Source organism: Corella eumyota, chromosome 3, assembly GCF_963082875.1.
Source record: "Corella eumyota chromosome 3, kaCorEumy4.1, whole genome shotgun sequence".
Lineage (NCBI taxonomy): Eukaryota > Metazoa > Chordata > Ascidiacea > Phlebobranchia > Corellidae > Corella > Corella eumyota.
In genome coordinates, this window is record NC_137492.1 from 7281727 (window position 1) to 7294449 (window position 12723).

Genomic DNA, 12723 nt, shown 5'->3' on the forward strand with positions numbered 1-12723 from the left:
TAAATTTGAAATTTTTTTCAAATTTGTTCACTCTTTTAATATTTGTCCTTCAATTTACTAATAAACCTAGTAAACGAAAATCAAATTAAGATGGGTAATTTTAAAATGAGTTACACGCTTAAAATGTCAGAAGCTTCAAAATTATAATTCTTTTATTGAGTATATATGTGTGAGTGATTGGGTAAAATCTTTTATAATTTAAATCTGTCACATTTTATAAATTTTAATTTGTTAAAATGTTATGTGTTAAGTTTCTGCAGCTGACTTGCTAGTGTTTTGTATTGACCAGATTAAAAAAAATAGTCAGATAGTGAATCCTCTTTTAATATGTTTAAATCATACTTTGTTTTACATTTGTGTAGTTAAGACAATTAGACTATATTGTTATCTGGCATTTCTTGTAGAAACCTATGGCAATTACAAGACATGACAACTAATTAGGAAATTTTGTTAATAAAACTTTGTCATAACTTCATAATTATTTTTTTTTTTTGTATATATTTTTATCCTCGCTGTGGGAAAGTCGAATGCGCGACTTAAACATAGAGTAACATCAGTTACTCCGACCCAGTCTCGAGTTGCCTGTGGCAGTTTGGGATATTATAGATTATAATTGCCCGGTAATTATACTGCTGATTAAGTGCTGGCTCAGCAGGAGTTCATACCATTTATAGCGCCTTACTCAAGTGCGCTACAGCATGAGATTAGTGGGAATTGAACTCACGACCCCATGTGTGGTGTAGCAAGTGTTCTTACCACTACACCACGCTGCCGGTATAATAACTAATAACAGGTTTTTAAAGTTTTTTACTTGAACCTCTTCTCATATTTCAAAGATCTGATTACTTAAGTAAAGATTTTAAACAGTTTAACGTTAGTTTAACACAAAAACAACCTGGAAAACTTAGCCCCAAACAAACAAACAAACCTAATAATACCTTCTTCCTTTTATTTATATTTAATAAATTAAATTATCAGGGATTAATTTATAATCTGGTTAAGTTGTCTACAGGTTTGGTTGTCTAGGAGTAAATTGGCCAAATTTTAGATTTTTTCCATTTTCTAACACACAAATTAACAACAAAAAATGTATTTGTTTTAGATACTGGGTAACAGTATGGGAGTTAGTGTAGTTGTTTAAGAAATGTCAAAAAATAGAGTTTTTCAAAAGAAGACAGAAGAAAAATGTGTTCTTAAGCGAAGTTTGTTGCAGCCATATCTTATTTCTTGGTAAATAAATAAAACAACAATTTTTTTAGCTTGCTAAGTAGATATTATTTTTTACTTTATAAACAGGTAAAATTTTTTTTTTTTAGGCCAGCCCTAGAAAAAGGTGTTCTTCCATTTATCTTATCAGAATTGCAGAGGTTGGTTATTACTTCACCATTCATTAAAAATATCATTTTTTTCTCCTAAAATCATTGATATTTAGCTTGTTAAAATGATTTATTAACATATTCATATTGTAAAGATCTATATAATATATTTTAGATAAACTGCAACACAGTTAAATATGTATTTGTTTGATATTTAAACAATCTGTAAATCTAAAACTCATAAATAATTAAACATTTGCAAATTTATGCTATTGAAACATATTATATAAGAATAATTTTTTTAACTGTTTCTTATCCAGATTGTTTTCCCTTCATCCTGAAGTAAAAAAGGTGAAATCTGCTGGGAAAAAAAGAAAATTAGCACAAGTCCAATCTTGTAACTCTGAAAATAATTTTAGGTAAGCCTTAATTTGAAATGTAAATAATTAAATGTAAAATCCTCTTGTTTTGTATATTTATCTTAATTCAAATAGTTAGAAAATATTTTAATACGATGTAACTTATTTTAGATGAAAATTAAACGTAGTAATTGATAATACACGCTTTCTAAAATAAATTTAAGTTAAGATTGGTATAAAAATACATAGGTTGCGCTTTGGAATTTAATAATCTTTTTGGTTATTAGGTTAAAGTTAAAATTGCAATGCATTATTTTGTCTTAAATGTCAGACAAATTAAGTTAAAATTCTCTTTACTCTGTAAGATGACTTTATCAATCTGTTTATAAAATGCCTTGGGCCCTTGCTTAATAAATTGAACACACAGACTAAAATGCTATTTTAAGTGATTTAGGTTTTCCATTTATTTACTGTTTTGGTTTGCCATTTTGCATTCTAAACTTAGATATTGTGGTTAAATTTTAACAATTGGGGATTGTCTTTTTACTTTATTTATACACACAGATTAAAAAATCAATTAGTTATTTATAGAAAAGCGATGCATGGTTAATAGAAAAAAATAAACAGTGTGTTTAAACAAAAGTAAATTTATATCACATAAATTTGTTTTAAAACTTTTCTTTTATATTTAATATGATTTAACTATGTAATGCGATTGTATTACCGGCCCATGCTATCTATAATGTAAACAAAGTAATGTAAACAATAAATCCATTCATTTCATTGAGCTATGTACTCCACTATGTTATACTGACACTTTATTTGCCAACATTGCAAAAATCATAGAAATGTGTAAACTAAGTTTACTAAAATAGTTTTAAAAAATTTGTTTTTTATTTTTATTGATATGTTTTATATTAAATTTACAGGCAAAATTTTTCAATTGGAATTCGTGAAGTAACAAAATCATTGGAAAAAGACGAACTCTCTTTATTTCTAGTCTGCAGATCAGTTAAACCTCAATTTTTTACCAACCACTTAAAATTGTTGGGTGCTTCAAGAAAAATTAAAGCTGCCTGTGTACCTGATTTGAGTTCACAAATATCTGAATATCTCAGCCTTAAATCAGTTCTTGCTATTGGATTTAAAAGGAAAACAACTTCAGCTGATGTTATAAAATCAGTGGAGGTTATTAATCAAAAGTTAAACCCACTTTCTGTGCCTTGGGATTTAGGTAATTTGCCAACTGAAGATTGTTCCCCATTATCAAAAAAACTTAAGTCAGAGTCAGCCAAAGATACAGTGTTTTTACCAACTCAAATTTGTGCGTCAAAAGCGGTTCAAAAGAAACCGAAAAAGACCAAAAAACAATAAAACTACATGGTTAAAATGACCGAAAGCAACACTCGACGTCGCGTTAAGGTTTACACCTTAAACGACGAGAGGCAGTGGGATGACCGTGGCACTGGTCACGTAAGCTCGTCCTATGTCGAGCGTCTTAAGGGCATGACTCTTATTGTCCGGGCAGAACAAGACGGGACACTTTTATTAGAGTCTAGAATATTACCTGACACAGCATACCAAAAACAACAGGAAACTTTAATTGTCTGGTCAGAAGGTGAGAACACAGATCTTGCTTTAAGTTTTCAAGAAAAGGCTGGCTGTGATGAAATCTGGGAGAAGATTTGTAGCGTAAGTGCTTTTTTGTTGTTCAAGTTTTTAAGTTTTAATATTTAGAAATTAATATAATAGTCACTGTGTTAATATTCCAACGAAATAATTATTTTTTGTAAATTTTATTTTTGTAATTTTTTTTATTTTTAGGTCCAGGGCAAAGATCCCTCTGTTGATATCACCCAGGATATTGCAGAAGATGGAGAAGATGAAGACGAACTTACTGGAAGCCGCCTCGACGATTCCTCCGACTCTCTACAGCGACAATCAACATCCCCATATGTCCTTCCTGCCTGTGAGCTTGGTGAACTAGACGAGATTTCTGACTTGTTTGCAGTGTCTTTACCATCTGTTGTACGCCGGGATCAACTTGCTCGCGCAATTGAAGAGTCCGACTACATCACCAAACTTCTTCTTCTGTTCCATACTTGTGAGGATTTGGAGAATAAGGACGGTCTTCATCGTTTATACGAGATCATGAAAGGAGTGTTTTTGTTGAACCGCAGCGGTTTATTTGATGTCCTGCTTCAGGAGAAGAACATAATGGATGTTGTTGGATGCCTAGAGTATGATCCTGCTCTTCCTGCTCCGAGAAAGCACCGGGAGTATCTCCTTCGTGAGGTCAACTTTAAAGAGGTCCTCCCCATTCAGAATCCAGATTTAAAGAAGAAGATTCACCAAACTTTCCGCCTCCAATATATCCAAGATGTTGTGCTTCCGACTCCCTCTGTATTTGAGGAGAATATGTTGTCAACTTTAAGTTCCTTAATATTTTTTAACAAGGTAAGAATGACATTAATATTTTTTGTATATTTTCTTACAAAATACTTAGTCTTTTGATCTATTTCCTTTAATTTTTTTTTACCTGAATTTACCGAAAAATCAATAAATTAAAAAATATTTTTTTAGGTTGAAATAGTTAATTTAGTACAAGACGACCCTTCCCTCCTATCAACAATATTTAAACAACTAAGAGACGACACAACACCCGATGAAAAGCGATGTGACCTTGCTGGATTTATTCGCGAACTATGCTCGCTTTCTCAAACTCTACAGCCTACAGCTCGCGACCTTTTTTTTCGTCAGCTTGGCAACCTCGGGATATTACAAGCCATTGAGACTTTGCTTGCAGGTGATCACCATCCCTCTCATAGAATCGCAATCGACGTTTTTGCTCATGTTGTTGAGCACAGTCCGTCAATGGTTAGAGATTTTGCACATCATGAGATGAGTGAGGTGAGAGCAGAGTCCAACGGTGAGGATGACACTTTTATTCTCAATTTGGTCATCGAGCAAATGATCTGTGATCCAGATCCGGAGTTGAGTTGCGCGATGCAGTTAACCGGCCTTCTTAGAGTTTTATTGGATCCCGAAAATATGATGGCAAACAAAAACGAAAAAACCGAGTTCCTTGGTTTTTTTTACAAGAATTGTATGCATGTTTTAATGGCACCTCTTCTTGCCAACACAGCTGACGAAAAGAAACCTGGAAAAGATGATTACCAGACTGCTAACATGCTTAGTCTTATATTAGAGCTTGTTACTTTTTCAGTAGAGCATCATACTTACCATGTTAAAAACTATGTACTAAACAAAGACTTGTTACGAAGGGTGCTTGTACTTTTAAATTCTCGGCATAGTTTTCTAGCATTATCAGCGCTCCGGTTTATGCGCAAAATAATTAGTACAATTGATGAATTTTACAATCGATATATCATCAAAGGAAATCTATTTCAACCTATTGTCAATATCTTGTTTCTATCTGGAAGAAGATATAACCTTCTAAACTCAGCAATTCTTGAGATGTTTGAGTTTATTAGAGTTGAAGACATTAAGTCGCTTACTCATCATATTGTTGAGAAGCATTACGATCAGCTAAAATCTGTTGCTTATGTTAAGACCTTCTCTGGACTAAAGTTAAGGTATGATCAGCAGAAAAGCCGAGAGAACCACAAGACTGCTCTCGCTGAAGAGTCTATTGTTAGAAATCACAGATTCCGGAGGGATCCAAGATCCTTGGAAGAAGAAGAAGAGTTATGGTTTGAAAAAGATGATGAGGATCCATCACTGGTGTTTGGCGACTCTTTTGATACGGAGACAGCAAAAATCAACATAGACAGCATTCTAGAAAAAGATAAACCGATTGTGAGAAAAATTGAGCCCTTAAAACCAATCTCTGAAGCTATTGATACAGATACAAAGGCTAAACAACAACCAGAGGCCCCTGCAAATGGTATTAATACCCCAAGTGAAAATAAAAGCCCCCCACCCAATCCTATTATCAAGAATGGTTTGATTGGTTTAGTTGATTATTCTGATGACGAATCAGAAGAAGATGATGAAAATCAGTCAACCGAAACATCTTCAGAAGCTAAGAATTTGGCAACAAAAATAAATTCAACCGAAGATGTTCAAAAGCCTAAGGAAAACAACAGTTTTGTTAAAAATAGTGTTACTAAAAATGGTGCTGAAAACAATAAAAAAGTTGAACTCAAAACTGGAACAATTAAAGAAGAAGCAAAGTTGAATTTAGAAGAAGCCACAAAAATTAACAACAAACCATCATCAGAGGCGGCAGTTTTTAATGCAAAGTCAAATGAACTTAAAATTAAACCCGACAGCCTATTAGAAGAAAAAAAAGTTTTTAACTCTGACGACGAACCAGCACGTAAAAAGCCTCGTTTATTAGAAACTATTGTTGATAACTGAATTTTAAACACTTATCAACGAAAGCCTGTTGTCAACATAAAGTTACTTTCGCGCCATGATAATTCTTGGCAAGTAACCCCCACTGTCAGTGTAGGAGTCTTACAGATTAAAAATTTCCACTGCGTTTTGTACCTTGAAACTGAAATCGCAGGGATTTATACTTTGCACGATTTCTCTTTAACTAATTACTTCGAATTTTAAAGGTTTATGCAGGGATACAAAAATGCTGTAGGGTAATTTTGCTTGCAAAAAAAACACCACAATATCATGATTATTGGCCTTCATTCCTTTTGTGTAAAAGTGCTTTAAAATTTTTTCTTAAAATATTTTTTTAGTTGAAACAGCTTGCTGATTGGCTTTAATTTAATGATAACAAACATCATTTTTGTTTCACTGTGTACTATTTTGCAGTTTAAACACAATCACCTCCTTATCTAAGCAGGCATTAAACTTGTACAGACAAAAATGCATTTGAAATCATTTCATTAAATTCCATTGAAACCAAAATCTAAACCCCTATATCCCAAACTTAATGTTCTTTTTTAATTGTCTATTTTTTGTCCTAGTAAAAATACATTTTATAAAATATTATTTTTTTATTAAACCACATTTCCAAATTTATTTTTACACAAAACAGAATTGATGCCAATTGTGGAAATTTTTTGTGCTTAACAATTATTACTATTATTTTTATTCTAAAAATTAATATAATAACTGTAGACTTTTTTTGTCTGCTGAACTTTTGGAGTACATTAATATTTTAATAACAAATAGTATTAAATTATATCTAAAGATAGTCACAGCATCTGTATTATGTAACTGTACATTCAACTTTTTTTTTCCTACATAAATGTATGTTACATTTTGATTAAATCATAAGAAAGAGTGCCTAAAATGTAGGGATTTTTATGAGAATAATGACTTCATTTTGGTTGATATATTTTTATTTTGTGTTGCATTTTTTAAAGAGTATATTTTTGGGGGAAATGGCCTAAGTCACCCTTTACTGCCACATTTTGGTTACAAACAGCAAGTTGTTAATTTTTGTAACTTTTTATGACAATTTTGCGTAGTTGACTATTTGTTTATAAATACATTGACGCACAAAATAACATTTGTTTTTTTATTTTTTAAGAAAATTAAGTGTGTTTTAATATTCTGTTTCTTTTTGGTAATCAGTAATTAACGGTTTTTATTTAGGTAAAAAAGGACAAATTTAGTTTATTGGTTTAAAACAAGCCATAAGTATGAAAGTTTACAAAAATATTTTATGGCATGGTCATCTATTCAGTTTATAATTTCTTTTCATAAACAATTAAAAGTTTTAACTTAAAAAAAACCTAAACAATAACTCTTTTATAAAATCATACTTTTTTATTTTATAAATAAAATTTTATAAAATCATACTTTTTTGTGGAAGGCAAAACCATTTTTGAATTTAGCCTGGCTAGGCAGTGTTAATTTTGAAACATAAAAATCGTAAAAAAATTTTACGAAAATAGGGATTAGATTTTATTATTTTAATAATTTAATTAGTTAACATTTTTATAATATTTTTATAATTTTAATATTGTTTCAAATTTAAATAGAATAAGTTAATTTTTGTTTGGACATGAGACTATACAGTGACGTCATCGTTGTCGCGTTGGAATTTTGGAAACGAGATATTGCATTGACTTTTTTTTTATTGTTGTAACCGTTTTGTTTAATGAAATGGCTTTGATTTCAGGGTTAAAATTTGTAAAAAAACTTGTATAAAAAAGTATTTTATATTGTAATTATGTAAATTTATGTGTTAGACTAAAGTTTTAATTTTATACTGATAAAATCTAAATTAAAACGTAAATTTTTACAATGTTAAATTAAAAATTAAATTATTAGTCTGTTGTTATATTTTTATTTGTATATGTTTAAATTACAATTTAAATTAAAAAATAATTTTAATATAAATATAATGGGTTTTATCTATATTTTTTAGATATTTCAAATCTTAGGTCACCTATAAGTTGCATAACAAGAATTTAAAAAGCTATACCAAGGCATACTTTTTGCTATTTGATTTATAATAAATATCTTTAACTGTTCAACTCTCTACTTATTGTTATTGTACTGGGGTAAGTTCATTTTACTTACTAGATGCTGTATATACTGATGCACAGCTTAAGCTTTAAATAAATATTTTTTATTCTTATCATATTTAAAAATTATTTGTTATTTTAGAAAAGGATTTGCAAGCATCATGGGTCTGTCGATATCCTCCCTTTTTAACCGACTTTTCACAAAAACACCCATGAGAATTTTAATGGGTATTTAATTTTACTTCAAAACTTTTATTTTATTAAATTTTATTATTTTTTAAAAACTGTTTTGTTTTTAGTTGGTTTAGATGCTGCTGGAAAGACCACAATTTTATACAAATTGAAACTTGGTGAAATTGTAACGACAATTCCAACTATAGGTATAAAGTTTGTAACTATAAAGATTTAATTTTATATACCGATATATATTATATATATATATATAGACAAAATTTTTTTTTATTTAACCAATATATTTGTGTTCAGGTTTTAATGTTGAGACTGTTGAATACAAAAATGTTTGTTTTACTGTTTGGGACGTCGGCGGTCAAGATAAAATCCGACCATTGTGGAGACATTATTATCAAAATACCCAAGGCATTATTTTCGTGGTGGATTCAAATGACAGAGAGCGTGTAGAAGAGGCTAAAGATGAACTTATAAAAATGGTCAAGAATTTTAAATTTTGAAAAAGTTTTTAATAAAGCGATATTAAAAGCTCCTTAAACATTTAAAAGTTTTGTTTTAAAATAAATGAGAAAAAATTAGTAATCCCCAACTAAATATTTTATAATTTTGTGTTTTTGTCTTATTTCATTATTAAATCTGTCCAAAAAAGTATGTTGGCCTAAATTTCTAAAATATTTTCTAAAACAGACCCAAGAAGATGAATTAAAAGATGCAATTGTTTTGGTTTTTGCCAACAAGCAAGATTTACCCAATGCTTATTCTTGTACCGAACTTACAGAAAGATTGGGATTAAAAAGTTTGAAAAATAATAAAGTAAGTTGTAGTACTAACTCTGTAAATATATGTATAAAACTTTTTAAGTTGACCAGGTTTAAAATTTGTGATATTTTTTATTTATGAACTTCTGAAGTAAAATTCATCTTTTTTTTTGATTCAACTTTTTTGCCTAGATTTTTTAATTATTTGTTGTCTTCCTTAACTGTTGTTTTAAAGATTTTTTTGGTATTTGACCAATGTTTAATAACCAGCACTGACATTAATAGCCCTGTATTGTAATTGACCAGCTAACTCCCAATAGACGTATATATTTTTAATGATATTGATTACCTTTGCAGTGGTATATTCAATCTACTTGTGCAACTGAGGGAACAGGATTATATGAAGGTCTCGATTGGCTTTCCAACATATTAGCAAACAAAAGTTAATTTAAGAAACAACCTAAAACAGCAATTATTTGATATTATACATTTTTAAGTTCTTCGTAGAATATAAAAAAACAGATATCCAAATATTAATTATTTATATATATGGTGGCAATAGGTTATTGTCAATTGCTGCTCTAGCAAATTTGTTCTGTTAATTATAGTTCAGTATATGTTAATATATATTTAAGTTAAATTTTCTAAACACATAGGTATTTTGTTCTGGACTATTTGAAATCAATGGATACAAAATTATAGAATTGTTTTATTTTAAGAAATAGTATGGTGCCATTCTTTATTAAGCATATTTTAACATTTAATATAAATATTAATTGCATTTTTGCAGTTAACCTATATTGTTGTACTTGTTCATATTGGCGAAAAGCATAATAAACACTTTATTTGATTACATTTTTAGTTGACTAACAAACTATAGTAATAATTTTAAAAAAATATATATTTTAAGGTCTATAGGCAAATTAACATACCTTATATTGTATATAATTGGAATATTATACCAGTTTACTCTAAAATGGATACACTTTTAAAATCGGGCAAAGACAAAATGCTCATATTTATCTGTTTCTGTGTTAGATTAAAAGTGTTCACATGTTTCTAAACAAATACATGATCTTTTGTTTGCACGTAAAGTGTCATTTGTAGTGTGGTGTGAAAAACTTAGAAATTATCATTCCTTTGTGCTTGGTGTCATTACTGCATACCGGGTTTTGGGAGTTTTTAGTTTAATGTCGCATCAATAATATTGACACCGTTATGTAATATTGAGAAATAAATTACTGCTATTTGTAAAAAAATGTCATTGAAATAAAATGTAATATTATGCAAAAACTATTCATTCTAAAATAAATGGTATTGTGTTAATAGTTTAGGTAAATATATATATGGTAAATGAGTTATTTATGAGTATCGCCGTTGTTAATATATCAGACATTAAACATCACTGGTTTTAAAACTTTGTTTTTTAAACTTTTTAAATGATATTGCTAGTAATTTTAATTTCCCTGGCTAAAGTTTTGTAAAAAATCACACATTTTACGATAATAATAAATATTTAATCAGCATGTAAAACAAATCAAAGATCCTAATTTACACAATTTATTACATCAAATTTTAAATACATTTTTTTACAAGAAACATGCAGATAATCATAACATGATATTTATTTAATCACTTTTATTCATTAAACACTATTATATAGCACAATACAATCAAAACGAACATTTTTTAAATGTAAATATTATTAAAACATTTAATTTTGGGTTGGGTTTTGAACAAATTGAATATTGTAACCTCCTGTATCAGGGTTTTGTTGCATCTGAAAATTATTGGTGGAAAGTCCAAATTTGTTAAGAACCACATTGCCCAGATCTTTTAATTTACCTGTTACAATAGGAAATTATAAAAAAGTGTAAATTTTTTCAAATATATTTTTAAATATTACCAATCATTTCATCTTTTAATTTTTCGTTTCTTTCTTTGATCTTATCAGGTAATCGCTGTTTAAAAAACATTAAGCAATTTTCATAAAATCAATTAAAAATTTTTAAAATTAATTGTCACAACTATAATGTTGGTAATATATCACATCTAGTTTTATTACGTATTACCAAGGTTTAATTAATTGTTTTTTATACTGACTGCGCATGCTTGGCGGGCTTGTACAATCGATGGATCAAGTTCTAATATATGTTGATAATCTTTTAAACTTTCGTCTAGTTTGTCGGTTTCTTCTTGAAGCTGAGCTCGTCTTAGTAAAGCTCGGACATAATTTGGATCAAGTTTAATAGCTAAAACAAAAATTTTTTATGTTAAATTTTGATAATTTACCAAAGGAAAAATATGAAAAAGTTGTATGTTACCTTCATTGCAGTCTAAAATTCCCTTTTCTTTGTCATTCTAAATTTATATTTATTTTATTAACTTATATATATTGTTTAAGTCTTTAAATGAGTTTGTTAAAAAAAAGACTAACCATTGCCATGTAACAGGCAGCTCTGTTTGAAAATAAAATTGATCTTTCCTTTTCGAAACATTTTGGACAAATTCTTATACCCTCTGTGTAAATGTCAATTGCTTCTTGATGTTCTTAATTAACGAAAAATATTATAAATAAAAAAGGATATCTAATTAAAAATTAATTAAATTTTATTTATACTTTGGTCTTTAAATTCTTTATTTCCACTTTCTTTTAAAACTACTGCTTCTTTTCGTAATTCCTAAAAATTAAAATAAATTTGTAACTTACGCAAATATATTAATTTAGAAGTGTTTTAAGTAGAAACAAATGAAAATGTTTGTCAAAAAATATAACTATTTCATAGAAAAAATGAGATGCAGGAAGAGAAATAGGCCTACTTCTTTTTCTTCTTCAGTTAGAAGATCCTCCTCTTCTTGAGTATTCTCTTCCTTAATTTGATCTGTGTGCATAACATCATCAATTTCTTGATCTGTTAAAGTTTCATTCTGTAGCTCTGGGTTCGATTCATCATTAAGAGGTTTAAAGGTTTGTAAATTTTCAGGCAATGTTAAGTTTTCAGATTCTGAACTTTTATTGGAAGTGGTTGAACTGTTATCATTGTCTTTTGTATCATCTTGATTTTGTTTGTAATCAGAATTATTAATTTTAGAATTGGTTTCTTTTATTTGGTCTTTAATATCAAGTTTTTCTGTATTTTGAGTCGTATCTTCACAATCAAAAAACTGGTCATTGTCGCTATCAATATTTTTGTCAGTCCCTTCCATTATAATTTATCTTGAACTGTTAAATAAAAAATAATTCGAAAAATCATTATTCACAATTAAAATAATATCATAATTCATAATTAAAACAAACAGGCAACGCAATTTGTAATTACACAGGAGACCTATTCATTATATAAAGTAAAAAAATATCGTATATTTTCAACCTTTAGTTCTTTACCATAAAAATAATTTTCATGTTTACCAACGAACAACAATCAAACGTTATGCGCAGCGAAGCATGTAGTTCGCGGAACATTTGTGGCAAAAATTGTTCTGATAAATATTATCTTAAGCGTTATGTCACAAGTTAAATTTATAGTTTTTATTGTAAACAATATATATTTAAAGGCAATTAGTTTATTTAATTTAATTTTTGTTGTTTCTAAAATCTTTGTTTTTTAACAAAAAAATATCTCTATTCGGTACACGAAAA

The 12723-nt window shown here is 28.7% G+C and overlaps 4 protein-coding genes across 5 annotated transcripts; 3 read left to right on the forward strand and 1 right to left on the reverse strand.

Annotated features, from left to right (window-relative positions):
* The first annotated feature begins 1099 nt into the window (after positions 1 to 1099).
* LOC145744630 (ribonuclease P protein subunit p38-like) lies at positions 1100 to 3049 on the forward strand. Its single transcript, XM_082562527.1, has 4 exons — positions 1100 to 1230; positions 1317 to 1367; positions 1637 to 1735; positions 2605 to 3049. The coding sequence occupies exons 1-4, from the start codon at positions 1145 to 1147 to the stop codon at positions 3047 to 3049; spliced, it is 681 nt and encodes a 226-aa protein (XP_082418653.1). The 5' UTR covers positions 1100 to 1144.
* Positions 2911 to 7154, forward strand: LOC145744629 (serine/threonine-protein phosphatase 4 regulatory subunit 3A-like). The gene is made up of 3 exons (XM_082562526.1): positions 2911 to 3367; positions 3500 to 4132; positions 4259 to 7154. Exons 1-3 carry the CDS (start codon positions 3056 to 3058, stop codon positions 6056 to 6058), a joined length of 2745 nt encoding a protein of 914 aa, XP_082418652.1. The 5' UTR covers positions 2911 to 3055; the 3' UTR covers positions 6059 to 7154.
* An 880-nt stretch (positions 7155 to 8034) lies between these two features.
* Positions 8035 to 10385, forward strand: LOC145745455 (ADP-ribosylation factor 4-like). Its single transcript, XM_082563537.1, has 6 exons — positions 8035 to 8172; positions 8279 to 8364; positions 8436 to 8516; positions 8623 to 8804; positions 9013 to 9138; positions 9441 to 10385. The coding sequence occupies exons 2-6, from the start codon at positions 8298 to 8300 to the stop codon at positions 9528 to 9530; spliced, it is 546 nt and encodes a 181-aa protein (XP_082419663.1). The 5' UTR covers positions 8035 to 8172; positions 8279 to 8297; the 3' UTR covers positions 9531 to 10385.
* Positions 10386 to 10584: 199 nt separating this feature from the next.
* LOC145745454 (tetratricopeptide repeat protein 1-like) lies at positions 10585 to 12374 on the reverse strand. Of its 2 annotated transcripts, XM_082563535.1 has the most exons (7): positions 11904 to 12373; positions 11704 to 11764; positions 11521 to 11633; positions 11408 to 11444; positions 11187 to 11335; positions 10990 to 11044; positions 10585 to 10928 (listed from the first exon to the last, which is right to left on the reverse strand). In XM_082563535.1, the coding sequence occupies exons 1-7, from the start codon at positions 12288 to 12290 to the stop codon at positions 10798 to 10800; spliced, it is 933 nt and encodes a 310-aa protein (XP_082419661.1). In that variant the 5' UTR covers positions 12291 to 12373; the 3' UTR covers positions 10585 to 10797. The 2 variants fall into 2 exon arrangements, with proteins under 2 accessions (XP_082419661.1, XP_082419662.1); XM_082563536.1 differs by lacking the exon at positions 10990 to 11044 and having other exon boundaries at positions 10808 to 10928; positions 11904 to 12374.
* Between the last annotated feature and the right edge of the window lie 349 nt (positions 12375 to 12723).

Excerpts from the sequence above, each read along its gene's own strand:
- LOC145744629 (XM_082562526.1), top strand. The coding sequence starts at position 3,056 with ATGGTTAAAATGACCGAAAGCAACACTCGACGTCGCGTTAAGGTTTAC. Across the intron at positions 3,368-3,499 it reads TCTGGGAGAAGATTTGTAGC|GTCCAGGGCAAAGATCCCTC; the intron begins GTAAGTGCTTTT and ends TTTTATTTTTAG. Across the intron at positions 4,133-4,258 it reads CCTTAATATTTTTTAACAAG|GTTGAAATAGTTAATTTAGT; the intron begins GTAAGAATGACA and ends ATATTTTTTTAG.
- LOC145745455 (XM_082563537.1), top strand. The coding sequence starts at position 8,298 with ATGGGTCTGTCGATATCCTCCCTTTTTAACCGACTTTTCACAAAAACA. Across the intron at positions 8,517-8,622 it reads AACGACAATTCCAACTATAG|GTTTTAATGTTGAGACTGTT; the intron begins GTATAAAGTTTG and ends ATTTGTGTTCAG. Across the intron at positions 8,805-9,012 it reads AAGATGAACTTATAAAAATG|ACCCAAGAAGATGAATTAAA; the intron begins GTCAAGAATTTT and ends TTTCTAAAACAG.
- LOC145744630 (XM_082562527.1), top strand. The coding sequence starts at position 1,145 with ATGTCAAAAAATAGAGTTTTTCAAAAGAAGACAGAAGAAAAATGTGTT. Across the intron at positions 1,231-1,316 it reads CAGCCATATCTTATTTCTTG|GCCAGCCCTAGAAAAAGGTG; the intron begins GTAAATAAATAA and ends TTTTTTTTTTAG. Across the intron at positions 1,736-2,604 it reads AACTCTGAAAATAATTTTAG|GCAAAATTTTTCAATTGGAA; the intron begins GTAAGCCTTAAT and ends TTAAATTTACAG.
- LOC145745454 (XM_082563535.1), bottom strand. The coding sequence starts at position 12,290 with ATGGAAGGGACTGACAAAAATATTGATAGCGACAATGACCAGTTTTTT. Across the intron at positions 11,634-11,703 it reads TAAAGAATTTAAAGACCAAA|AACATCAAGAAGCAATTGAC; the intron begins GTATAAATAAAA and ends TCGTTAATTAAG. Across the intron at positions 10,929-10,989 it reads ATTAAAAGATGAAATGATTG|GTAAATTAAAAGATCTGGGC; the intron begins GTAATATTTAAA and ends CTATTGTAACAG.